This window comes from Meles meles, chromosome 13 (genome assembly GCF_922984935.1).
Source record: "Meles meles chromosome 13, mMelMel3.1 paternal haplotype, whole genome shotgun sequence".
NCBI lineage: Eukaryota > Metazoa > Chordata > Mammalia > Carnivora > Mustelidae > Meles > Meles meles.
The window spans coordinates 51,679,243-51,706,788 of NC_060078.1; the positions used below are offsets into that span (position 1 = coordinate 51,679,243).

Sequence of the window (27,546 nt, forward strand, 5' to 3'; positions counted from 1 at the left end):
GCCGTGTGTTTAGATAAATGAATACGATCCAACAGCTACAGTTGTGATGATGTGAGTATGAAGGTGAACAAGAGCTCATGGGTTCATTGATTAAATCTGCAAATTTTGACTGAGCACTGTCTATTTGTGCCCATTGTGGATAAACCCCAGACTTCTGCATCTTGTTACTTTTCAATTCAATCCATCAAAATCTAAATCAAGCATTCCCTCCTCCAGGAAAACATCCTTTATCTCCTCCAAATCCCCCAAACTCCCCCTCAATCTGGGACAGAAGACCCTGCCAGATGTACCTGACACATCTGTGCAAATCGTGTTATAATACTGCTTTCTCGCCTTGTCCCCCACCTCAACCATAAGCTGCCAGAGGACAGGAGCCCACGGGAGTGCTCATTTACGAAAGGAGAACCAAGTGAAAAGAGGATAAAGCCAAAGATTAGCTGAACACACACTGACTTTTGGGGACAAGCTCAAGAAAGATAGGCCTTTGGAGAGACCAAGAAGGGCTTAAGGGTTGCTTTGGATACCAAAAGTCACTCTTTCTAAACTCCTCAAGGAAGAGGAAATGACTAAAGAGCCATCCATCTTCTCTGACCTCAGATATAATAGGAATAACAATATCTCCTTCATTGGCTGATTGTGATGATTAATCAGATAATGGATACAGAGTGGATACAAAAATGGATAAATCAGATAATGGACACAAAGTACACAGAGCAATTATATGGTACTATTATTTTCCAGGCAGATATTTTCAGGGTCTCCTTCAAACTCCAGATCCTTTTTGCCTCAGCTTCCCCTGCAGGCCAACTTCTGACCCTTCTTCCTTGTTCTTCTCCCCTATCACCATCCCATCCTATCTCTCCCTCCTCCTTTCCCAACCTCCAACTCTCTCCACTGCTTGCTTTGTCCAGGAGACAATACAGGAAGGGAAAACTGAGCCAAACTGCCTGGGTGTATATATAGACCTATCCCCATTACTTGAGCCATAGGTTTCTCAGATGTAAAATGCAGATGTTGCTAAACAAAAACAAAAAACAAACAAACAAAAAAAGCCAGTACTTAACTCATAGTTGTTTTGAAAATTAAATAAGATATCCAAGTAAGTACTCACGGAATTAGCTGGTCCTCAATAAAACGTTCAGTGACTTTTCTCTATTCATTTTCTTTCTCCCCCTTTCATTTACTCCTCACCTAGGCCTGGGGGTGAAAATGGGAAAAGAAGTCTAAACCGTACAGTTCACAAGAAAAGCACCATGACTTTCAAAGAAAGAAGCCCTCTTTAGTCTAATGCTGACATCAAAGAATCAGTTATCTTATTCCCCTTCACTACGCATTGGTCCTATTTCTGACCATTCTAGATACTGTGGTCATAGGTGAAGATGCCTGTATGATCTTGCAAAATTAACCCTAGATTTCCTGATGAAAAGCGGAGTTTGCTTTGCATGACCTTGTTCTATTTACAGAAGTAAAAAAAATTCTTGTTCTTACTTAGGAAATATCAAGTACTGGGGGGAAAAAACAAAGTATTTCTTCTTTATTAAATTTAACCAGAAGGAGAATTGCATGCTACCACATGGAACAGCGCCCTCTTAAAACTGCCTTCTGAAATTAGGAAAGAAAGCATGTAAAGAAGGACTAATCATTACGGTGTGGTCCATAGACCAGAAACTATCTAGGTACTGTTTGTTTTAAGTACAGAAATTGAAACTGTTTAGAAACGTTTACAGCACTTTGGTACTGTCTGGACATTTAACCCCCCAGTCAGTAGGCTCTTCTTATTTTGCGGAGTACGGGGCGATTCTGTTGCTGTCAAACCAGTTTTATGCGGCCAGAGCTGCTGCTTACCCGTAATGCACAAGGGACCACGTACGGGGTCTCCGAAGAACTGGAGGCGGGGGAGGGGACCGCAGGATGGGGTAGAGGTGAGACTCGCGGTCCAGTTTGAGAAGCCCCGATGTAAACTGTAGTTCCACAATTTTACGTTGACGGATAATTTATCCATCTTCGAGAGTTCATTTAATGAAGTCCAAAAATGTGGAAACATCCAATGTGTGGGATATGTGCCACTTTGTTCACTTCTCAGCTGGAAAACGGACAGATTTCAATTTTACATCTCCCCTGTCGAACCTGTTTGGCTAACCCAGTCCTGGGGCTCCCCGCTCGTCCGAGAGAGAGCCCTGCCATCTCGTGGCTGGAGACGGGGACCGCAAGACAGAGCCGCGAGCCGGGACCGCCCGTTCTGACTGGACCGAGAGACCTCGATCTGAGGTCCTCTGCTCAGTTCTCCGTCTTCAGGATCAGCCCGTTTCAAAGAACAGAATGGACTTCAGAAGGCGGAGAGAAAAGGGTTTCTTACGACTGTTTCAAAAGCGCTTCCAGCTCTTGGCAGAAGTGTCCGGTTCGCTAAAGAATCACTTTCTACAGTATTTTCTAGACGAATAGTGGGAGATGTGAACGCCTCCGAGGGAAACCAAACGTTCTCATTCAGAAGGCGGCAAAGAAGGATTGAAGTGAGGCCGTGGATTTCAAAACAGTAACTTTTGCTGGTACTTGAAGGCGAGGCAAGTGCCTTCGAACCTTAAAGCGAATACTTAAGTGGAGAGAGCGGCGGGCGGCGCAGGTAAACTACAATTCCCAGCATGCCAGAGGGGGCGGGCCCTGCGGCTGCGCAGACAGGCGCGCGACGATCACGTGATTTCAGCATGGCGGTGTTCGCGGATTTGGACCTGCGAGCGGGTTCCGACCTGAAGGCGCTTCGCGGGTTGGTGGAGAACGCCGCTCATCGTGAGTCTCCCCGGCTTTGCAGGCCGCGGTGCCTGCCCAGTCCCGCTGTTCCCCAGACTATGGGGCCACGTTCAAGAGGGACTCGAGGGCTTGTCCTCGTCCAGGTCTCCTGAGATCTCTGGGATGTCCCTGGTAGCTGATGCAGCCGCGGTGTTACTCTGATCCCGGGCGCGGGAAACTCGAAGGCACCTGGGAGCTGTTACCCGGTCCAGCTCCTTCTCGCCTGCCAGTTGAAAAAACTGAGGCTCTGAGAGGATGGGAGACTTGCACAGAGCCCCACAGCTGATGGATGGCAGAAGCCTGGGCTTCCAAGTGTACAAGTCACCTACGCCACTGCTTTTGGTATCACCCCTTTCTGCCTCAGGGCACCATCAGAGCATTTCGGGGAATTGAGCACAGGCGGGTAAAGCTGTGGAAATTCAAAGAAGAGGGGGAAGGGACGTGAGGGTGACATTGTGGGAACAATATTAAGAAGAAGAGGAGGTAGGGGGAGGAGGGAAGACGTACTATGCGGGTGGGAGGGGAGCAGCATGGCCAGAATGCAAGAGTATTAGGCATACTTGAATCCAAGGGAAGCCAAAGCCCTGAGAGATCCTCTTTAATGATTGGAGTTAATCATGAGTGTTGTCTTCTTCCTTCCACGGTAAAGTGTGGGGATAGAGAAGTAAAAATGAGGAGGTTTCTGTGGAGCCTGTCGAATAATGGATATTCATTAACTATTTAAGGGTTAGGAAGGAAAGAAGGAACTCAAACAGATGAGAGAGAGCAAGCCATTCTTCTGAAGTTAATATGCATGATCTTTTAATACTAGTATCCTGTCGTCCCCATTGGTATTTAAATAACTTAAAAATAGGAGTCACGATCCAGACATGTTTTTGGTAGTCCGAATGTCCAGAAAAATGCTGTATTGAGCTGATAAAGGAAGGCCCTGGTCTCCAGAGAGTTCCCAATCTACTGATGGTGGGCAGCTGGAAAGGGGAGGTGAGCAGTGGTGTGAAGGAGTGATTACTCCATTTCTCCCCAGGAGAAGGGCCTCTGAGGGAAGTAGGGTAAAAAGCAAAAGAAATGAGCGAGAAAAAAAAGTATCGTGCTAATAATACATCACAGAAGTCAAACAGAGCCCTGTCTCTGTGCCACACGCTGCTCTAAATCATCCTATGCTTGTTATCTTGTTTCTCACGACAGTTGTGTGAGGTAAGTTCTGTTAACACCATTTGATAGTTAAGACCTGAAGCTTGAAGTTAAGTAACTTGTAAATGGTAACCCGTAGATTTGATGGCAGGTGGTCTAACACCAGAGCCCATATCCACAACCACTGTTCCTACTGACCCCTAATCTTGACATGAATTGAGCCGAGCCTGTGCATACAGGGAAAAGGTTGTCCCATTTAAAAAGAATGTTCGATTTTTCTTTTCAGTTGGCTATTCAGTTGTTGCCATCAATCATGTTGTTGAATTCAAGGAAAAGAAACAGGTAAAAAAACAATTTCTGAAGTTAATAACCAGCATTTACAATCGTCTTTGTTTATATTGGTAATGTGGAAGCTACAGATGAGCATATTTCTTAAATGCACCCTCTTGTGTACTGTCTTATTTTACATGTTAACAGTTGAGTCAGTGCGAAGTTTTTGTGAAGTATTAAGGCATGGTAGAAAGATTCTTAAAGTTGAGGTGATGTTAATTAAACAACTTTCAGTAATTTTTAAAAGTACGTTGTCATTGACTGAATTGTAATCCCAGTATTACTCCTTTTTATTTTACTGACATGGACTCATTACTAATTCCCCTCTTAAACATGCACGTAAATGTGTATATTTCTCTTCAGGCCCAACAACTGTACCTTTTAGTTTATTTCAGTCTAAAAACTGTTTTTCATCTCTCCTCTCCATTGATGTTCCTAACTGCTTCTCTGATTTCCAGCTTTCTTCCTTTTACTTTGTTTTTTTTAACTTAAGTGTTTCTCTATACCAGAAATTAACTTTTCTGAAGACCCCCTGTAAGTTTTCCATTATGCTTCATTACTTTAACATGTATGATCTAGGGTGACTGTTTATTGTTTTTTATAGGAAATTGAAAAACCAGTAGCTGTTTCTGAACTCTTTACAACTTTGCCAATTGTACAGGTAGGTATTTTGTTGTTTAAGAACCATAATACTATTCAAATATGCCCAATTTTATGTAGGGTTTTCTAACAGGCACTGTTCCTTCCTCCGCCAGTCTTACTTTTCCACAAGACTCAGCTCTTCCATGAAGTATTCACTTACTACGAATTCAGTACTTCTTTGATGATCTTTTTTTCCTGAAGTCCTATAACCGTTCATCTCTTTATGTAGTTTAATGCATGTACATCTTTATTTTACTAATTATATTATAAATTCCTTGGTAATGAAGACTAGCTTTTACTGATCGTCACTATATTTTATTGCTGGTACCTTTTAATGACTACTTTCCACTGGTAAAGAGGAAAGTCAGTCATTGGCATTTGAACTTTTTTTGATAGAATGTTTTTGATTATAGGGAAAATCAAGACCGATCAAAGTTTTAACTAGATTGACGATTATCGTTTCAGATCCATCTCACTGTAATGTTTTGGTAAGTTAATTTTTCTTCTTTTTGGCCTTTTAAGTTGTACCGGTTAATATTGCACCTCACTTCCTACTCTTTTTTTTTTTTTTTTAAGGTTTTATTTATTTACTTGACAGAGGAAACACAAGTATGGGGAGCAGCAGGCAGAGGGAGATGGAGAAGCAGGCTCCCCACAGAGCAGGAAGCCCAATTTGGGGGTTGATCCCAGGACCCTGGGATCATGACTTGAGCCGAAGGCAGATGCTTAACCCACTGAGCCACCCAGGCAGCCTGAACCTCACCACCTTCTGAATCCCTGAATCCCCCGCCCCCGGTTAGGATACCTGCCTACTCTCCTTATCCTCAGAATTCATATAACATAACAGTCTTTTCTACTCTTGGCACAGATACAGGGGTACGACAGTTAACAAATCCTTTGACAACTTCATTGAACTCACATGAACCAGACGTACAGTGGGTGCTGGAGATATTTATGTGAATAAGACAGACAGAATTATTGAACTTAGGAAGGTTGTAGTTTAATTGACAAGATAAGCACTAAACAGATAATTAAGAATGTGAGGAATATTTGAAGAGTTGGAGGTAATAAATAAAAGATACTCCAAGGAAGGTGATGTTCCACCTGGAGCCAGAAGAATCAGTAAGTGTTATGTAGGTGCTGAGCACATGAGAGAGTGTTCCCACAGACAGGATGGATTAGGCACAGATCCTGGGTCCCAAGAAAACATGGTGTTTTCTGGGAAATGAAACAACACCAGTAGGGCTCACCCTTGTGAGCTCGCTCACCTGGGATGAGGTTAGGGAGCTAGTCTGAGTGAACAGTTGGAAGCCCTTGAAAATTTTAAATGAGGGAGTGAAATTATGATGTTTGCATTAAAGAGACTGGATCAGGGGGGTTGAGGGGATTTAAGAGTCTTGGCAGGGACCAAGGATTGACAGGATTCTATGGTTGATTGGATGTAGTGTGGTGGCTCCCAGCACTGCCTGATCAGCCCGCTAGGTAGATGGTGGTACCTTTTCCTGAGACGGGACATAAAAAGAGTAGCAGGTTTGAAGGCATCATGTTTGGGACATGATGGGTTATTGTAAGGATTCCAGTGGCGTTTGTAAAATGGGCAGTTGGAAAAAGGGGCGTGGCCCTCAAGAGGGATCTGATTAAAGATATTGATTTGGAAGGGGTCGCTCTGTAGAGAGTAAATGGAGTCATGGCAATGGATGAGAATCCCTGGTTCAGGCGTGGACGTGTGAAGAAGTTCTTGGACAGAGTCCTAAGGAACTTCAGCATTTAATGGTAGAGTAGAGAAGGGGAGCTAGAGCTGGAGACTGAGGCGGGACTGTGAGAAATACGAAGACAATGAGCAAAGTGAGAAGGGAAACGTGAGGAAGGGTCAGCAGCATCTTCGAGCCCGAGTAGTCCAGCAGGAGAGGGGCTCAGACATGTCTTGGAATGTTGACAAGAAGTCAGTGGTTGCCTTAGCAAAAAACCACCTCCATGGAAGTGATAGGGACGGGAGGAAATGCAGACAGTGTGTGATGCTGACTTTGCTTGCAAAGTTGACTCCGTAGGGGAACAGAAGGCACAGGGAGGTTGCCGGACAAGAACCTGCTATCTCTGGGTTTTGGTAGCTGGGAGAGAGGAGTATGCCTGCTGATGGGAAGGATCTAATGGAGGAGAGAGAGAGAGATCCTGAAAACGTGAGCAGTTTTATCTTGAGCTAGAGTGGACTCCTCTGCCATAGAACAGGAGTCATCAAGGAAGGGCTGGCCTCTTTTCTAATGATTAACATTGCTTAAAAACAAAAGTGGAAAGCCAAGTTCTGGTATTTTATGCAACTGCAAGGCAGGGTTCTGGTTCTCTGGGCCCAGGTAGACCTAAAGGGAGCTGACTTTTGATGGGTTACAAAGATGTTCATTCTCTTTTGTTATCATGAGCATCCTGGTAACCCCTTTTTGTCCCTTTTCAATTGGGAGTGGACAAGCAGAGAGCACAGAATCCTAGGTCCTAACTTTTCTAAGACCTGGGGTCTGCCCTGTGTCAGCATGTCTGCCCAGCAGCCCTTCATGCCTTCTTCTGCTTCTCTTCACCCCTCCCCTTTCCTGCTCTGATTTTTAGATGCCTTTTCTTTCTACAAAATCAGAGGTAAAAACTTTAAAGGTACAAACAGGCAAAGAAATATCATATATTACCCCATCATTCAGAAACCGTGTTTGAACATACAGTTGAGCCTTGAACAATGCCAAGGATGAGGGCACAGACCCCCATAACTCCTACCCCACATAGTTAAATATTTGTGTATAAATTTTGACTCCCCCAAAACTTCACTACTAATGGTATCCTACTGCCGACCTGAAGCCTTACTAATAACGTAACAGTAACATTATAGTAACGGTAACAGTAATAACATTTACAGTACTGTACTAGTTTTATTTAAAAAGAAAAAAAGAATGTATGGGTGGACCTATGCAGTGTGAACCCATGTTCAGGGCTCAGCTGCATAGTTTTCCAATCTTTTCATAGACATACACATACGGTGTTAAGTTTGAGATTTTCATTTTAAGTAATAACTGTTTAACTGATCTATTCCTCTTCTACTGTCAGAGGACTATCAGGTATTTTCTTACACATCTAGCATTTTAATTTATATTTAACAGTGTTCTTATTGTGAGCCTAATTGTATCATGTTTAGTGTGTGTATTTCTTGTCTCATAAAAAAATGGTGAGTTCCACTGACAGCCCAGACATATGCCTTGAATGAGTTCATATCCCCAGTCCCCTGCATACAGTAGGTGCTCAGAAATATCTGGTAACTTCCTCCACTCATGTGTAAGAGCACCAGCTATCCAATTTGATTTTTATATCACAAGCAGAGGTTGGTATGCAGTTAAAGGGTAACAATGTGGAAAGGAGGGTGATGGGTGGGATCTAAAACCTCATATGCTTAGGCGGGTTTCTCTGTCCACATACAAAGCAAAGCAGAAATGGCATGTAAGAAATATTACGTGATTAAAATAAATGCAGCTAGACCACAAGTCAGAATTCCATGTGTACACTCTTGGTTATTGTACAATAACATTCTTTTTGTACTGCTAGAGAGCAACGTCTTCAAGGGTCCGACTGTATGATATCGTGGCAGTTTTTCCAAAGACAGAAAAACTTTTTCATGTAAGTATGTAAGTAACAGATAGTGAAAGAAAATAGTATTTATTTTATGTAAGAAGTCTGATGTTCTGCTTTTGCAGGTGATCTGTTTCACTCCATCTGGAAACTTCTAAGATTTTTCATGTGTACCTGGGATTCTGAAATTTCACAAGGGGGTGCTTAGGTGGCATGTGTTGTTTTGTTTTGTTTTATTCATCTTGCTGGATATTTGCTGGGCTCAGATTGAAAGAGTCTCTCAAGGTTTTTTTCTGTTTGTTTATCTCTGCTTCATTCACTTACTCATTCATTCATCTGAAATGTCTCTTAGGTGAATGTTGTTCTGTCTCATTCAAAGCTCTGAAATCACCTCAGTTTCTGCCTTTTATACTACGCATTGCTACCCATGGGGGAAGAAAGGTGCAGAGTTCTGCTGTGGCATAAGAGATCTTCTCTCTGGTTTGGCTTTCTCCTTTGCGTGCTCTGAGGTGTAGTCCATATGCTAGCAAGATCAGTCAGCCTTTAGTCTCCCAGAAGTTCTTCAGAATCAGCCATCTGCTGATTCTATTGCCCTTTGTGTTCTTTGTGCCTTTATGAATTTAATTCCTTTTGTATTTTTAAAATTGCCGTTTCTGTGACTTTTCAGGAGGGAACGCTGTTGAACATGCATAGTCATTTTGTCAAGTTGAAACAGAGAACACTGGGTATTTTATTTTTTTCACTCTGCACATTTTAAATGATTATAGGAAAGAACAAAAATCAGCCATAATACAGTTTTTCAGGAATGTTTTACTGTGTAAAATAGCCATAGCTACTTTTAGGAAGTTCTGAATGTTATTTTTATCTAGATTCAAGAAAATAGCCAACTACCAAAACTATACTCACCAAAAGGATACTGCAGGAAAAAAATGTACTGGTCATTGATGTTTTAATTTTACAGCCAGTTCATTTTTTTTACTTTATTGTTTTTATTAACATATATTGTATTATTTGCCCCAGGGTACAGGACGATTCACAATCATCAGGCTTACACATTTCACAGCACTCATTTTTAAGCAAAATGTGTTCTAAAGTTATAGGATGATTTTCCTTAGGTTTATCCGGTAGATGGAGCTGTTGACTAAGGAGGCTGATGTGTGATTAAATTTAGTTTTTAGGGGAACTATCAATTCTTAATTATTTATATTACTTTAAGGAAATAGCAGAAATTGTCTGTGAATTTTTTTTTACTTTGGTGATGCCCTTCATAAAATGCTCAATATAGTAATTATCAAGAATTCTGTAAAAGGTGAGTGGGGTCAAGTGGTTCTTAGTTATCAGAAGCCCCTGTGGAACTAGTGAAAACCAGGCACTTTCAGATCTCCACCACTGGAGATTCAGATCCATTAGGTTTGGGGTTAGAATATCTGTTTGTTTTGTTTTGTTTTTTTCAAGTCCCATAGGAGATTCTCACTCAGTATTGAAACCCCAAGGAGGAATATGAGCATATCCACGTTCACTGAATAACAGCTTAGTTTTCTGACTAAGTAATAGCAACTCACTTATAATGTAGACTGAAAGTTGGCAGTGTACCTAATTTTTTGTTGCCCATTTATTTTTTTAATTGATTCTGAAGTGCACACAATTTACATTTTGATAGTCATATAACATGGTGGAGAAGCATATGTTCCCAGAAACTAATACGTATTTATTTCTTTAACACAATAATCCTGGGAATAAACAGAACAGATATACTTTATTATCCTCATTTTTTAGAAGAGAAGGTTGAGATTTAGGCTAAATGATTTGCTTTAAAATCTTGGGTGGTATATAGCAGAGCCAGGACTTTTGGGTTTTAGAATACATTAAAATTTCATTTAGCAATTTTATCTTATTATAGTTGACCCTTGAACAGCATGGGCTTAAACTGCACGGGTCCACTTTTTGTGCAGATTTTTTTCAATAAATACAATACTATAAATGTATTTTCCTAATGTTTTTCTTAGTAATGTTTATTGTCTAGCTTACTTTGTTGTAAGAACACAGTATATGATACACAAATGTGTTCATTAGCTGTTTATGTTATCAGTAATGCTTTTGATCAACAGAAGTTAAATTTTGGGGGAATCAGAAGTTATATGTAGATTTTCTGAGTAAGGGGTTGGCACCCCTCAATCCTAGGTTGCTAATGAGTCAGCTGTACTTGTTTATATCTGATTATTCAAAAGTGTGAACTCAAAAGCATGAACACATGCTTTGTATGGTGGGTAGAACTGTCAGAAATACTCCTGACTATAGAATAAAGCCATAAATAACATACAAGGTATTTGTTTGGAACAGACTATGCAGAGAGTTACATGAAAAGTTACATGAAAACAGATTCTAAAATTGGAACATCTTCCTTTTATCTGTCCACATCTTTCCCATTCATTAAGGAGCAGTTAAGTTAGCACTCTCCCTGTTTTCTATAGAAAATCAATTTTAAGAGACATTTTTCTTTTAATCCTAAAGGTTTTACAAGTATATCATGGTTTGGAACTGGGTCAGATGCAAGCAGTGTGTTGCTTAGCAGGATGTATTCTCTAAGTGATTTTGTTTGTTTGGTTTTTAGTAGATTATCTAGAATTTAAGCAAGCATCCCTATAGATGTGACATTCTAAAACTAAGGTCTCTAAAATGAGTCATAAGAGCAAATACACAACACACATATGTTAACACTTAGTAGTTTAAAATCTAACCACCTTAAATAGCATTGTTTCCATGGAAAATAACATATGATTTTCCATTCGGAGTATCTGGAAGATATCTCATGAATAAACCCTCCCTCTCCAGAGTTACCCTAGGGGCGAAGGCAGAGATGAAAGACTGTAAGGGGAGTCCATGGCCGCAGAATTTGGCAGGCGGCATTACATAGAAGCTTCAGGAACTTCTGAGTTACTCCCATTTAGGATTTAAAGCAACTAAACAGGATGAGGAAAATTCAAGTTATTTAGTCCAGTGCACTTTGAAGTACTTTGATTTTGTACTCCATCAATTTAAAAAAAAATTGAGTCTTTATCCCCAGTACATTGTTTATTTTCTTATAAATTACGTGTATGTTCCATTATGTCAGTGTGATTTTTAAAATCATATACGCACACAAAACAGATTTTAAGAGAATGAATTAAAAAATAAAGGGAAATAGAAGGTCTGTTTTTTTCCTTCCAAAATCCATGCAGTAGCCTTCAAAGAGTGTTGTCGGAGACCTTGTGTGCAACACCGGAGGCTCCTCAGGAGAGGGAGTACCTTCCAGGCAGTGCTCCTCAAGCTGGCTCCACCAGCTTCAGAACTGACAGGACTGTTTGTTAAAATGCAGGTTATTAGGCCCTACTTACTACTGAGTTTATTACCGGGAGTAAGACCTGATAATTTCCAGTTTAGTTAAATTCTTCAGAAGAGGGGCGCCTGGGTGGCTCAGTGGGTTGAAGCCTCTGCCTTCGGCTCAGGTCATGATCTCAGGGTCCTGGGATCGAGCCCCGCATCAGGCTCCCTGCTCAGTGGGGAGCCTGCTTCCTCCTCTCTCTCTGCCTGCCTCTCTGCCTATTGTGATCTCTGTCAAATAAATAAATAAATAAATAAATAAATAAATAAAATTCCTCAGAAGGGTTTATATACACACACTTGAGACCGAGAGTCACCCTTGATGGACATCTCGCTTTTCTCCGGGTAAGTCTGGCTCTCCCCTACATCTTATTTCTCATAAAGTACCAACATGTATTAACCCGACACCCATGTAGGGGATTTGTGGGAGACTGAACCCCCACCCTCCCATTCTCCCAGTTCTGTAGAATCAAAAGTAAATGTATTTGTGGGTATGTGTAGTTTGGAGACTATGCCTTCCTTAAATCCTCATAGGAGTCCCTGAAAGGTGAAAAGAGTCTGTACGGCTTGATACACAATTTGGCAAAACCACTATAATCAGGTTCTCAACTGCAAATAGTATTTGAACATAATCTGTTTTAGTGATTTAGGAAGTATATCATTATAATGTAAAATGAGCTGTTATTTTATAGTTTCCTAAGCGTATCAGTTAAACACTTGGATTAATAGAAAGTTAAATAACAAAAGAATTCAGTTTGAAACATTTTAAGTTTGAGGTGTCAGAGGGAGCCAAGTGGAGCTGTCCTTTGTAAATGAACGTTTATTATAATATGTGTACTTATACCAACACAAGGAATCGTTTTTAATTAGCTGCTCTTATGTAAGAGGGAGAAAATGAGCAATATATCTGTTAAAAAAGAAACTAATTTAGCTTTATTCTGAGGAAGAATCCTTAATGGATTAAGAAAATTGAATCTGCTTTTTTTTAAATGAAAAACAATGATAATAAGTTCAAACAGGACAATGGGGCCGTGCATTGAAATGCACACTTTTCTTCCCATCTGAAACTCTCCCTGTTCTCCTTTGGCGACCACTACTAATAGTTTTTGTGTATCTTCTCATCTTCTCAGCAGTAATTATATACGTACTCCTTCCTTCCTTAATTCCCCTCTTCCTCTTTCCACCTTCCTTCCTTCCTAACACCATGCTTTTTTTTTTTCACCTAACAGTATATATGGTTCCATAATATCAGTTACAGATGTACTTCATTCCCTTGGAGTCCTCATACTCTGTTGTATAAAGGGACTATATTTTATTGAAGTAAAATAAAGGGATATCTAGTTGTGTCTAGTCTTTGGTGATTAGTATTGCAGTGACTCTCCTCGCACTAACATTCTTGAGCATTTGTTGGGTATAAGGCTATAGAATATATTTCCACAGGCTTTCTGCAGGATACATTCCTACAGGTGAATTGCTGGTGTGTGCGTTTAAAATTTTGACACTTGTTGCTAAAATCCTTTTCAAGACCCTGTACTGATTCAAAGACCCTGTGAGTGCCTGTTTATTCGTTCTCTTGTTAGCAGTGGATTACTGAACTCTTGGATCTTTGCTATTCTGATAGCTTAAAAATGGTGACCAGAAACTAAATTTGTTATATCTTCTATTCAAAGCTTTTCATCCATCCTTATCAAATTCTCAGTGAGTCTTATGAGGTGGACAGCTGTAGCAGTTGGGATGGGGCAGGTTGTTTATGAGCCAAGTGTTTCTGCCAAAACAGTGTTATTTCCCAGGCTTACTAAGTTACTATGATTGTCTATAGCCAGGCAGCCTCTATCACTGCTTGCTTCTTCCTAAAGCCCTGGAGTGGGGGTAGGAATGACCAAAGTGGGAATTCTGAAGAAGAGAGGCAAGATGTGACATTCCTGTCACTCCTAAAAGTCCAAGCTGATCATATGGGGGATATTATTACCTGCTCTTTACCCCTCTTCCTTACTCTGCCATTCCCCTCTGGCCGGAGCCCTGGCGTTAGTTTGCCAGCATAGCCAACTGCATTTTGAATTTGTTCATCAAGCCCGTCTACACCAGCATTGTCAGTAAGGCTTGTTTTCAGTGTACTACAAAACAGACAATTTTTTCTGTCACTGTAAATCAGGTAAATGCCAAATCAGAGCCAGATATGCATCTTCTGGCAGTGGTTTTGGCATATACTCTGATGCTCGTAAACTTTTCCCAGCTTTATTTTGCTCCTCTGATTTTCTTTTCATTCTGTTTTCCTTATCTATTTTCTTTTGAATGTTTTTGTTTCGTTTTTTTGAAAGCCATTTCAAACCTCTTTTGGAGGTAAATGCAAAGTACTGATCAATAAGCAAGAACAAAAATTAGAACAAAGGAAAGGGAACTTAGAAGTTGAAAAATACGTTCAGCATCATTTGATTTGTAACAACTGTGCTTTGACCACTACCACCCTCCTTCTCCATCTCTTCCTCCTCCCCCCCGCTTTTTCTTATCTCTTTCCCCTCTATGGAGACAACTTATGCATTACACCCATTACATAGACTATTTCTCTTCTAGTTGGAACAAAAGGCCATCAGCAAGGTCATGCTAGTTTCCTAGCCCCTCAGGAGTCTGATAGAAACCACGGTCCTGGGACAGTTCCTGGCAGAAAAATAATCAATCTGTGGAATAAATGGACCATGCACATATTCCTTTGGCTTATTTTTCTTCCTGGATTTAGGAACAGTTAGTTACCACTTTCTGGAACAATCTGATGTAGCCTTCCAGAAACTGAGCCTCTCTTAGCATTCCACCCTTCTATAGCAACTGTGAGATAGAGGGTCTCCAGGCTCTGTCTGGTGAGATGATCCATGAACATATCACTGTGCTCCATCTCGGTTACAGTTAAACCACTCAAGCCAAATGTGAAGCAGTGGCTAATCATTGATAGATACGTTTCAACACCATTATGATGCCTGTGGACTGAACTATATATAATTTATATTTCCTTAAATCAGATTTGACTATGTCTCCCATTCTTAATGTGTGCCATTTCTTTCTTTCGTCTTTACCTGTTGTTTTTGTTTTTGTTTTTTTCTTGACAGGTCGCTTGTACACATTTAGATGTGGATTTAGTCTGCATAACTGTAACAGAGAAACTACCATTTTACTTCAAAAGACCACCTGTTAATGTGGTGAGTGTTGTGCTTTCTCTTTTATATGTGAATCTGTTCAAACCCACATTAACGAACTGGAAAAGGGGCAGGCAGAAGGACCTAGTAGTCTTTAGAAGGAAAAACCGAAGGCTAGGTGATAAATAGGCAGTTTAGGAAAGAAGATTTTCATTTTTGAAAGCTGACTAGAGATAGAAAAGGAACTTAAAACAAAAATTATCCAGTAAATTATTAAGATGCGTTTTAAAGACCTTAGAAGCCAGAGTTAATGAAAGATATTTCTTAAAAGGATAGCCACAATCACAGACACTTAGAGCCTGAGCATTGAACAGTAAGGGGATGGGGCAGAAGAAGAGGTAGGGGAAAAAAACAGAGAGGGTTCCTGAGGCACCAGCGAGCTTGGGCGGGTGGGTAGAGGAGGGAGCCGGGTGTGAACACCCAGCGGACGAGGTCCAAGCAGGATGAAGATCTACCCTGAAGCTCGCTGGTTGACGCAAAAGCCCAGGGTTACTTTTATAATAGCCTTAGGAGATGGCCATGTGTTCAGGAAAGTTTTGTTCCTGCTTCTGCAGTGGAATTCTCCTTACCTTTCTACGTAGTTTCTCTTGTTTCTCCCAACCCTTTATCTTCCATCTGTCACCCCTTCTTGCCAGTCTTCATCAGAAAAGCGGTAGAGCTTCACCTCCATGGCTGCCAGGTCAGCATAGTGGTCAACTGTTTGCGTGGGCAGCCGGGTCCCGAGGAACGGTTAGGATGCTGTTTCAGAAGAGCAGCCTTCAAACCTGTCTCCCCTTCTCAAGAATTCCTCTCGAAGGAGACCAAGGGTCTCACAGACAATCCAGATTCCATACCCTGTCCTGTCAGAATTGGAAAATTAAAAACTTAGGCACTTTTTCAAGATCGATAACTCCGCTCTTCTTCTGTCTCTGTGGAATCACAACTTCCTCGAGCTTTCTTTCACTGTCGCTGCTGAGGAATTGGCTCGAGGCCAAGAGTAGGGGGAGACAGTGAAAGGAGAACATTGATCTATGTGGTGTGCAAAAATTGAATCCGTGTGGAAAAATTTAAGTTGGCTTATGTTCTACGCCTAAAAATATGCTACTAAAGAACTTGAAAAGGACTCAGAATTTTAAAGTCGTATATGTAAGGGGAAAACTATAAACCAGCTCTTTTCTGATAAATACAGAGAGTGCTACTGAACATAAAACAGTATTTACTAAGCTCAAATCATGTTTCCTGTCTTCTTGCTGGTACTTATAAAAAATAAACCCTAAAAACACTTCTGAATCATCACATTTTCGGGTTGGATATCTGTGTTGTTTTTAGCAGCTCACCTGTGCAGTGTGGTAAATGCAGGCTAGCAAGGAGAAGCCGTTCAGCCCATCAGTCACAGGATGAGGAAAGTTCTGGTTGGTATCCTGTCAAAAGAGATCTCTGAGATTCTGCAGCTACCTGCGATAAAAGGCACAAACAAATACAGTACCTGAGGTGATGGCAGTCTCATTGGCCTCACATATTATTCCTCTCCAGAGATAGCAAGCTCTGTCTCTAGAAGTGTGCCGAGGCTTTTTACCAGCCTCCAACTACCAGTCCAATTTCTGTAGTTAGGTGGTGCAGCCACTCTGTATTGCTATTCAGCTTACATTTTTTTTTTTTTTTTTTTTTTTTAACCTCTCTCTTTGTCTTAATAAATAAGGAAGGCCATTTTCTAGACTTCTTTGCCTGAGTAAACCCACCTCTGGTACTGTGCCCTTGGCTGGGAGGAGATAGTAGCATGGGATGCTAAGGCCAAGTCCATGGAACAGATGGACAGCAGTGCACAGCACATAACTCCTCATGTCCTTCAGCAGTGGTAGGCTTCTCAATGGCTGTTTTGGCAAGGGCTTTCAGTTAGTTCCTTATGAATGTGCCCTACTGTTCAACCTAGATTGTAAGCTTCTAGAGGGCACCAGCTGTGGGCTGGGTCTTTTTAATTATCCGCAAAATCTTGCCTGCAATGGATGCTCCTTAAAATTTGTCAGTCGAATGAATATATGTCAAATTTAGCATATCAAGGTGCAGCTTGGGGAACATGGCCAAATCCTGCTTGTCATCAGTCTTTATCTGGCTGTCAGGGTCTGGCAGGAAGTGTGGGCCTGGAGGGAAGTGGGGCACTGGGGCAGCGTGAGGAGGATGGCAGTGGGGACAGTGGCAGTAGGACTGCCCACCCTCCAGTTCCATCTGTAGGTACAGGAAAACTGCTGTTTGATGGATATTTTGGGCTTAATTCCATCTATTTCAATTTAAGAATTCTGAAAAGTAAAAATTTGACAAGCGAAAGGGATGTGCAGTATTTAACACAGTGTCTGCTTTTTTAAAAATCTGGTGTGAACATTTTACATATGTTGTTTAATAAAAACTAGATGATGGAGTGGAAGGAAGGGCTGTGCAGGATTATTTTTAGTCTTCATCTAGTGTAGAAGTAGGCTGTGGTGTGAATTGGTCAGGAAGCATAAAAGTCCATATTTATTCACCACCCATTTTTCATTTGAAAGAGTAAGCTGGAAACATATAATAAGAGGTAGCTAGCTTATTGTTCAGGGTAAGTAAGAGTTGGGATGATATGTATGTATTATTTGTATCTAATAATATCTATTCTAGATATGGAGCTGTAAGATTTTACATTAAAATATGGAAATATGTTCACCATGAAGGGATAGAAAATGTGGTAAATGTGAGTAATAATTAATCTTGGGTCCCAGTCCTTGCATGCTCCTTTGGACTTGAGAGTAAACTTGTCTTTGGCCGTGAAAAGTTGATAGGTTGACTTTATAAGGATCACCGTATTGGGCACAGATCTTAATTTGGAAAGGATATGTATCCCTTTATTTTGTGGTGGTGAAAAGCAGGAACATTAAGATACTTAAATCATTAGTCTTCTTCCCAGAGGCCTTAAGCCATGTGACAGTTATCAGCTCAAAAGGTTGGGATGATAGGTTGGAGGGTACAAATTTCCAGTTACAAGAAGAATAACTTCTGAGGCTCTTATGTACTCACATGACTGTAGTTCATAGTACAGTGTTGTGTACTTGAAAGTTGTTTAGAATAGACCTGAAGCATTCTCACCAAAAAAAAAAAAAAGGTTACATTAACTATGTCAGGTGATATATGTGCCAATTGTGTGGATCTTAGTAATCATTCCACAATGTATATGTGTATCAAATCATTATATTATATACTTTAAATATGTATAGTTATGTTTGTCAGTTATTCCTCAGTAAAGTTAGAAGATGACAACAGCTGGTGTCACGAAGGAGGCCCAGGAGCTCGAGCAGCATACCAGAGCATTCCTTTGTACAACTTAGAGCTTGCATCCCCCTTAGTTATCTTAACCACATGCTTGGAGCACTGTAATATCAGTTATGTAATTCCCTCTAAAATCTACAAACCTCTTCTGGAGTCTAAGTAACCTGTACGGAAATCACAACTTCATCATGTGATAGTTGGATTTCAAAAAGTTGAATTCAGCTCATCTTCTTAGACAGTCAGGTGACTTCTCATTACTTATCTTATGGTTTAGGCACTTTCTCAGCTGCTCCAGCCCAGCAGCCATAGGGCGTGTGGATGTGAAGTATCTCCATTATGCAGATAAGATCGAGATTCAGGTAGTTTGTGGCTCACACTTCTCTCACAAGTTGACTTCGAATTGTACTCAAGCTCTGATTCTGAATCTGCTGTCATTTCCCACTGGGAAATGCCATTTAAAATTACTTTACAGCACAACTCTTTGTTAAGCATAGAATAATCTTATATTTTAGAACATGATCTTTAGGAATTCAGGTTTTGAGAACAATTTTTTTAAGCAGCACATATCTTTACCTTCCTTTGATTTTCCCTTTGATTTTTTTTTTTTCCCCCAGTGTTCTTGCCATTCAACAGTGACTTCAAGTTTATGGAGTTATTTCAGTGGTTATATGTGTTATGTTCCCTGATGTTTTCCTCTCAACACTCCCTTTAACTGTAATCTATTTCTGTCTTCATGGTCCAATTAGTCCCCACTGAGAAGTGTCCCGCAAATAGTGTCTGAAGCAGTGAAGTTGTTCCAGGAATGATGCCATATATACTTGAGTTGGGTGTGAGAGCTCAATAAACTTTATTTTTCATCACACATATTGTGAACCTAAATGTGTTGAGTGCTTTATCGATCCAGTGCTTAGACCAGTGCTAGCAAACTTGCCAGTATCAACAATTTTTGTGTGGCAAAAAAACCAGAGAGAAGGTTAAAAGACTGGTGAAAATATTTTCACATATTTCAAAGCTAAAAGGCTAATAGAGCTGCTGGAAAATGAGAAGCTAAAAAACACAGATGAACAGTCCCCCCAAAATGGATTAAGAATGTGAAAAGACATTTCACTGGAAAGGAAATACAAATGGCCCTCAAAAATGAAAGATACTTAAATTCCTCATTATAGGAAAAATTCACATGAAAAACACCTAACTGATTGGCACAAACCTGGGAGTTTGATGTACACTCTGCCGTAAGGTTGCGGGAAAGCAGGCATTCTCGTACATTGCTGGAACAGTGTAAATTGGAACGATCCCTACGGGGAAGTGGGTGATTTGGCAACAACCATCTGAATTACAACTGCCTTCCCTTTCTGACCTTGTGTATTAGTTTCCTAGGGCTGCCAAAACAAAGCACCACAAACTGGGTGGCTTAAAACAACAGCGATTTATTCTCATGCTCCTAGAGGCTAGAAGTCTAAAATCAGGATATCATCAGGATCATGATCCCTGTAGGAGCTGTAGGAGAATCCTTCTCCGCCCCTTCTTGGCTTCTGATTTGCCAGTAAATAATCTTTGGGGGTCCTTGGTGTGCAGCTGTGTGACTCCACGGTCTCTGGCTTCGTCTCGCAGTATGTTCTGCCTGTGTGTCTGTGTCTTTATGTGGTTGTCATGTTGTAAGGACCCCAGTCTTGGGATCAGGGGTGTGTCTTAGACCAGTGACCTCATCTTAACTAATTACATCTACAACAACCTTGTTTCCAAGTAAGGTCACATTCTGATGCACTGAGGGTTAGGACTTCAGCATACCTTTCAGGTGAGTGGGGAGGGGGAACACAGTTCAACCCATAATACCCAGCTTGAGTGTTTATTCTGCAGATAGATTGAAACAGCCCAAAGTCTCTTGATGGAGGCATGGTTAATTACACGCTGCTGTATCTCTCCAGTGAAATACTGTGCCGCTATAAAACAGAATTCAGGAGTTAGGAGCTGACATAGAAAAGCCCTCGAGTCAGAGCAAGAATTTGGTGTGCTACCTTTTGGGTAAGAAAGAGGAAAAATAATATGTATTCGTATTTACTTATGTTTGTATGAAGACACTCTGGAAGAAGACACAGAAATTAATAGAAGTAATTACAAAAGGTGGGAATGGGGCAGATGGGAGCAGACATACAAGTAAAATTTCTTATTGCTTTTTTATGTTACTTTCCTTAGTGAATTAGATGAACAAATTATGTTAAATAATGTTACACCAAAGGGTGTTGAATCCTTTCGAACTCAGTAAAGAATTTTTATGAAATTACCAGAGAATCTGTATATTGGCCTGGTAATCAACTCTCTATCTTCTTCCTGTCATCTTCAGCTTTGCTTTGTTTTTGGAAGTCTACCAACAGTTTTTTTTTGATTCACCTATCACACACCAGCCTTTGTGGCATCATTATGACTGTTATTTCTCATTAGTAAAGAAATCTGATCATCTGCCTATTTCCAGAACCTTGGTCAGAGATGTGAACAAAAGCCAATCAGGCAGGCACTGGCATGCTTTATGAAGAGGCTGTTAGGAACAATCATTTGACAAGCTTAAGGCAATTTACATTAGAATAGTCTTAGAAACAGGCCCAGGTAATGAGTCTATATTTTATCCATCAAAAAATTTAAAGTATAGTATTATGAAAGAAATATTCACAACCTTCAATAGCACATTATGTATAATTTCTCTGTCTCAGACTTTTCTTAGCTGTTTAAAAGTGAACTTGACTAATGTACTGAGAGCAAAATCAGAACTTTTTTCTTAAAGACTAATTAAGCTGTTTATTGTCTTCGCTCCCTCCCCCTGTGAAAGTTTTTATTTTAATCTCATCCCCAGAGGGGGCTAAAATTTTAGATACAGTTAGGGATACTTTATGACCTGGTCCCCCAGGTCTGTGTATCATCCACATCTTCTCCCCTTCTCCATCCTACTGCCTTGTGTTTTAGTTCAGCAAAGAGCAGGATGAAGAAAAAAATGTCAGCTTCTTTGACTAATTAGTAATTTTGGTAAGAGAAGTAGCCAAGGGAATAGTTGAGAATCTGGTTAAAGGAAATGTGGTTTAACTGTTGAATAATTCACCACTTTTATCCTGGTTCCTTTTACATGAATAATCTGTAGTGAGCAGCATTATTACATAACTTCTTTCCTATAAGCTACTATTTATCTACTCAGAATATAAATACATTTAACACTTTTTGCATAAAAGGCAGTTATGTGTTACAAAGAAATATCATGACGCTGCTCTCCAGCTGTGTACAAGACAGGCAGGGACACTGAGGTGCACATTTAACTTTGGCACAAAGCGTATCATCACAGACACCATTCCCAGAAATAATCAACACAAGCCCAAGGTTTAGAGGTGGGAAGAAGTTGTCAGGGAAGGTTGCAATATGGAAAATCCCATGTAAATTTTAACTAAACTAATACCAGATATGTAAGGAATTCTACAATAAAATCTCAGAACCTTAAGGCAAGAGGAAAAGTTAATGAAGGGAGGATTAGGGGATAGGAGAAAGGGAGTCTCGGTTCAGGGAGGGGAAAGGGGCCTTCCATGTACACCTGAATTAGTTTAAGGCGGGCTGCCAGTTCTGGAAGACCAGTTTTTCCGTCCGTTGTGAACATTCAGAAGTAGAATTCCAGCGGCCACAGCTGACCTCTCCCAGCTCATCCTCTGGGTAATAGAAACTCACTTGCCAGGTGCTGCCCAGTTTGTGTCTGCCATCCTTCCTGTGTTCATTCAGAAGAGCACTACAACCAACCAGGGACTTCCCCCTGCCATGCCAGCATTCTTCAGATGCTTCCCACTGCTCAGATGAGTGTGCCTGCAGTCCTAAAGACCGGCACAGTTGGCCCTTCCCACCCTCCTTAGCCTCCATTCCCACCACAGGGGGCCCCCTCACTCTTGTCCCCAGCCATGACCTCCTCTCTGTGCTCCCACACTCCCTCCAACCCCAGAGCCTTTCCGTGTACTCCTCCCTCTGAAAATGCCCCATTTACTCAGTTCCTTCATCATCTACTCCTAAACTTCTTTTCTTTTAATTTTTTTAATATATTTTTTTAAGATTTTATTTTTTATTTATTTGACAGAGAGATCACAAGTAGGCAGAGAGGCAGGCAGAGAGAGAGGAAGAAGCAGGCTCTTCGCGGAGCAGAGAGCCTGATGTGGGGCTCAATCCCAGGACCCTGGGATCATGACCTGAGGCGAAGGCAGAGGCTTTAACCCACTGAGCCACCCAGGCTCCCCTCTACTCCTAAACTTCTTGATAGCACTTACCACAGTTGAAGTATTAGGTTTTTTGGTAATTATTTGGTAGTCCCCTTAGAGTAAAAGCTCTGAAAAGGGAGGAACCACGTCGGCGTTTGCTCATCATTCCCACACATGGTTGGCTGAACACATACCTGTCGTGAATGGATGAAGATACAGAGCTGGGCATCAGAAAAGATGGACAGTGTAGTGGTAGATTTCAGTTCTGTTTCCACCCCTTCCAGGCTGTTTTCTTACTTCTGGATGCCCAGCTATTAAGAATGCTGTAAGTAAGAAAGAAGTTTCTTTTTCTCATGTAAAAGACCAAGCTTGTCTGGTGAGGTGAGCTGGACGAAATAGTTAAGAGCCCAGGCTTCATCCATGCCTGAGCCCAGCCAGAACTCAGGACTCTAGTAGTAAAGGACAAGGGGAGAACAGATGTTGGAGTCAGTTAGCAGTCTCTGTCACAGTGCCTCATAAAGGCGTCATTAGGGTTAAATACACACATAAGACTCTTAGCATGCACTTGACACATGATACTTCCTTCATTCAACATATGTAATAATTGACTCACCTGAGGGGCCTTCCCACCTCTGTTCTTCAAGCATTTTTCAGCTCTTCATTTCTTTGTCTCTTACATTGTTGGGTCCAATTAAGTTTTGTTTGTTTTCTGTGTTTGCAAACAGTTTACTGAAGTGTAGGGAGCAGTCTCCATCTTCCTTTTAATAGTTCATGGAGGAATATTTGCCACCCCACTGGGACTTTGCTCTCTGTTGCTGCCTCACGATTCCTATTTATATAAAGTTAACCTCCCGACAGCTAAGATCCACTATTGATCAGATAGAGCCAAACATCGGCCTTCTCCTGCGGATGGTGCCATTCAGGCATGAATCTGCCTTTGTTTCAGGCTGTACCTTGACATGTGGGAGGTCTAAGGTGGAGTTGAGGAGGGAGGTGAGGGAGATTCCTAGTGAAAAGAAAGTAGGGCAGTGCGTGTTTCTCCTTGACAGTTTATTTCCTTTATCTCCTGTGAAGGCAATTGACCGAGGCGTGGGCTTTGAACTCATCTACAGCCCTGCTATCAAAGATTCCACAATGAGAAGGTACACAATTTCCAATGCCCTCAATTTGATGCAGGTCTGCAAAGGAAAGGTATGGTTCCCAAATTTCAAGGTGTTTTTCAAATCCAGCAGTTTATTCTTATTATTAATATACTGGAATTGTTTAACTGATTCCTTTTCCCTAAAGCAGAAAGTTCTCAAAGCAGGGAAACAAATTCTCCCATGTCAGTGAATCCTGCAAGGTTTTGTTTTTGTTTTGTTTGTTTGTTTTTTTAATTTATTTGAGAAAGAGAGATCATAAGTAGGCGAAGAGGCAGGCAGAGAGATAGGGGGAAGCAGGCTCCCTGCCGAGCAGAGAGCCCGATGCGGGGCTCGATCCCAGGACCCTGAGATCATGACCTGGGCCGAAGGCAGAGGCTTAACCCACTGAGCCACCCAGGTGCCCCAATCCTGCAAGTTTTAAGGGAAGGAGAATTATCAAAGGAAGAAGAATGGCAGGGTGGGGGAGGAAGATGCCTTGAAACCCTTTATCTCCTAATAAGGAATTCCAAGTTCACCTACTGTGAAAAGAATGGTCTAGATAACAATTGTTTGTCATCAGTTAGTTGAATTAAGATTAGATGACTTTTTCAAGTAGTTTTTTAAATGAATTCACCTTTTGTAAGATCCAGTGGGAAGGCTTTTACTCTGTTACTTGTCTTGTAGGCTGCTGTTGATCCTAAGGTCTTTCTTTGACTTTGATTCTTTACCTTATCTTTAGAAGAATGGTATTTGTAGGAACTTAAATGTTAGCAAGTGATAACTGGTTATTTGTATTAGAAGACTTTTCCATTTTTTTTTTCATTTATCTGAAATTAATATTGAACACTTTCCCTTTGGCAGAATGTGATTCTATCTAGTGCTGCAGAAAGGGTAAGTTTGGCGTGAGTACTTTGTTTTCACTTTTCAAGTTATAAAACTGTGAAACATGTTTCTAGAGGATAAATTAATAGTAATATAATGTATGCTTATTGCATACTTGCATTTTGAATTGCCTGTGCCCGTTGCAGTTGCTGAAGAGTAAAATGTATCCCTATTTCTCCTGGGCTGCAGGTTTTGTTTATGGGAAGTTTTTTTCTTTATGCTGTTACCAAATGCTTTCAGGGTTCTTTTAGAAACTTTTGGAAACTTAAGAAAACCTTCAAAATTGTAAGGACTTAAATTGATGTGGTTAACTCCTTTAGTTTTTGGATATTTAAGCATCCTATTAATTTACTGCAAATGAAATCATTGAAATACTATGAATAACTTCTCTCCTGTCTATTTTTTGTTCATTTTATTTTAGCCTTTAGAAATAAGAGGCCCATACGATGTGGCGAACTTGTATCCTTTTCTAGTTGGAAGCTGTTGAAATGTTCTTTTAGGAAATTTGGAAATTGATGTGATACTATAGTTTAAGATTTTTTTTAACCTTTTATTGTGAGTTTACCAATGTAAAACTTCAAAAATAAATTACATAGGTTGTAAAGAGCTTCATCCTTTGTTTCCTACATTAAGGGTGAAATAAAAAAGGGGGAACAAAGGACTCTTTATCATAAAAGCTTAGATTGAGTCTCTTCACAGATGCCTGTTGCATTCAGGCTAGAACTGCTGGAGAGTGGAAGTCCCTCTTGGTGTGGCCAGGGGAGCTGGGGTTGGCAGTTGGGTTTCTGTTAGTCCCCTGTTGCTAACGCTGGGTTGAAAGCTTTAATGGCCCCACCAGAGGACTACTGTTTGGGCTGTCGGAAAGTGACGCCAAGGCCGCCGTGTCCACCAACTGCCGAGCGGTGCTTCTGCACGGAGGTGAGCAAGTTCTTCCAATAAAACACCAAATGCTCCTGTTAGGAGTCAGTCTTTTTTAATTTTTTTAATTTTTTAAATATTTTTATTTATTTGACAGAGAGAGATCACAAGTAGGCAGAGAGGCAGGCAGGGGCGGGGAGCGGGGGTGGGAAGCAGGCTCCTTGCTAAGCAGAGAGCCCGATGCGGGGCTTGATCCCAGGACCCTGAGATCATGACCTGAGCTGAAGGCAGAGGCCTAACCCACTGAGCCACCCAGGCACCCCAAGCCAGTCTTTTTTAATCAGACGATGGAGCCTATTTACTTTTACTCTCCTGCTCTGCAAACCTCCTTTAGGCTCATCTTTGCTCAGCCTGTTTTAACTTTACCCACCAATGCTTCTCACCCTTTGCTTCAGACTTGACTTTGTGTACTCTGTGGACCGAACGTGGTCTGTGTTACAAAACTGAGTACTGAATGTGTCTTCCAAGCTCCACATGTCCGGGCCTGTCTACCTTCCTCCTCCCTCCTCTCCAGAGAGGCATGCTTCCCCTGCTGAAGTCATTGTTTGCAAGAACTGAAATGTGAAAAAATTGATGTTAAACCATTTATTAGGAACACAGAAAAGCAAATACATTTTAAAAACCCAACTAAAAAACTCAAATAGTGTCTTTTCATATTTATTACAATTCATGATCCTTTTTCTCTTTTTTCTTGTTTTCATGCTTAACTACGTGCAGACTGTATATCTTTTACTCACAATTCATTTACATAAATCTACTACTTGAAGCCACTGAACTTCATATTCACTAGATAATAAAAATTAAACCAGAAGTATTTGCTATGCCAAGACTTTAGAGAATGAAGATGAGGGTTTTGTTTTGTTTTTGTTTTTTTATAAAGATTTTATTTATTAATTTGACAGAGATCACAGGTAGGCAGAGAGGGGGGAAGCAGGCTCCCCACTGAGCAGAGAGCCCGATGCAGGGCTTGATCCCAGGACCCTGAGATCCTGACCTGAGCTGAAGGCAGAGGCTTAACCCGCTGAGCCACCCAGGCACCCCGAAGATGAGGTTTTTTAAAAAGGAAAAAATTTAGAGGCGCCTGGGTGGCTCAGTCAGTTAAGTGTCCCAACTCTTGATTTTGGCTCAGGTCTTAATCCCAGGGTTGTGGAATCGAGCCCCACGTTAGGTGTTCTGCTCAGTAAAGAGTCATTTCGTCCCTCTCCCTCTCCCCTTCCTGCACACACGTGCACTCTCAAGTAAATAAACTCTTCAAAACATATTGTCTCTCTTCCTTCCCTTTTAAAAAAAAAGATATTTATACTTTTGATCTGCTGTTTTATCTTTGTTCTCTCTGCGATTTTTAGCACTAGTAGTAGTGGTCACGAAGCAGTTCGCTTGATATCACCTAGATAAATTTAAACTTCAGAATAGGGCTACATGTAGACTAGGTTATTTGGCATATGAATAGGTGAATTATTGAGGCCTTGTGTGTTGTGTCTAGATTTTAATGATCTGATCCCCACTTGGGAGAACTGATTCCTGTATTGACTTACCGTAATTAGATGATTTTGCTTCTGTTTTCAACATTTTTAGTTTGAGATAATTGTATTATGTAGGCTAGACCCGATCACATAAGCTCTGGGAATGGCCAGATTCATTAGGACGTTATCAAGATTGTCTTGAAATTAAGAAATAGTGGGTTTGTGCTTTGGTTGTTCTGCCATTATTTTTGTCTGTTTTAAATGAACATAAGGAATCATCAAGATTTTGGATAACAATTGGTGTTCCGAAATAGACTAAAATATGAAAAGGAAGCTAATAAGAAAATATAATGGGAAAAATATGAAATTCTGCACTTGACTTAAAAAAACTCAGCTGTTCAGCAGAGGGTATGTATATAAAGCTAGGCTTTTATGAAGCTAAACTAAAGGAGGCCTTACGGACTTTAGGTAGCATTACCCTCCCACTGTGTGAAAGTCCTGTTTTATGGCTGCTGTCCCTGCAGAATTAATAGCACATCTGGAGGATACATTACAGTTACCCTGCTTTTAGTTGACATTGGGATCAATATTAGACGGCAGTGTGGTGGGTTCCTAAGATTGTGAATTCAGCCTCAGGTTACACTAGAAGAAA

At 40.8% G+C, this 27,546-nt stretch overlaps 1 protein-coding gene across 3 annotated transcripts in view; it reads left to right on the top strand.

Moving 5' to 3' along the window:
• The first annotated feature begins 2,687 nt into the window (after nt 1-2,687).
• The window catches only part of RPP30 (ribonuclease P/MRP subunit p30), a 31,152-nt gene continuing 6,293 nt past the window's right edge, over nt 2,688-27,546 (top strand). For 2 of the 3 annotated variants that reach the window (XM_046028037.1, XM_046028036.1), the window contains exons 1-10: nt 2,688-2,784; nt 4,202-4,257; nt 4,850-4,906; nt 5,301-5,375; nt 8,461-8,532; nt 14,943-15,032; nt 23,585-23,701; nt 24,493-24,522; nt 24,935-24,972; nt 25,352-25,431. In XM_046028037.1, the coding sequence (XP_045883993.1) occupies nt 2,703-2,784; nt 4,202-4,257; nt 4,850-4,906; nt 5,301-5,375; nt 8,461-8,532; nt 14,943-15,032; nt 23,585-23,701; nt 24,493-24,522; nt 24,935-24,972; nt 25,352-25,431 (697 nt within the window). In that variant the 5' untranslated portion in view covers nt 2,688-2,702. The remainder of the gene's footprint in view (nt 2,785-4,201; nt 4,258-4,849; nt 4,907-5,300; nt 5,376-8,460; nt 8,533-14,942; nt 15,033-23,584; nt 23,702-24,492; nt 24,523-24,934; nt 24,973-25,351; nt 25,432-27,546) is intronic. The other variant, XM_046028038.1, reaches the window with a different exon arrangement.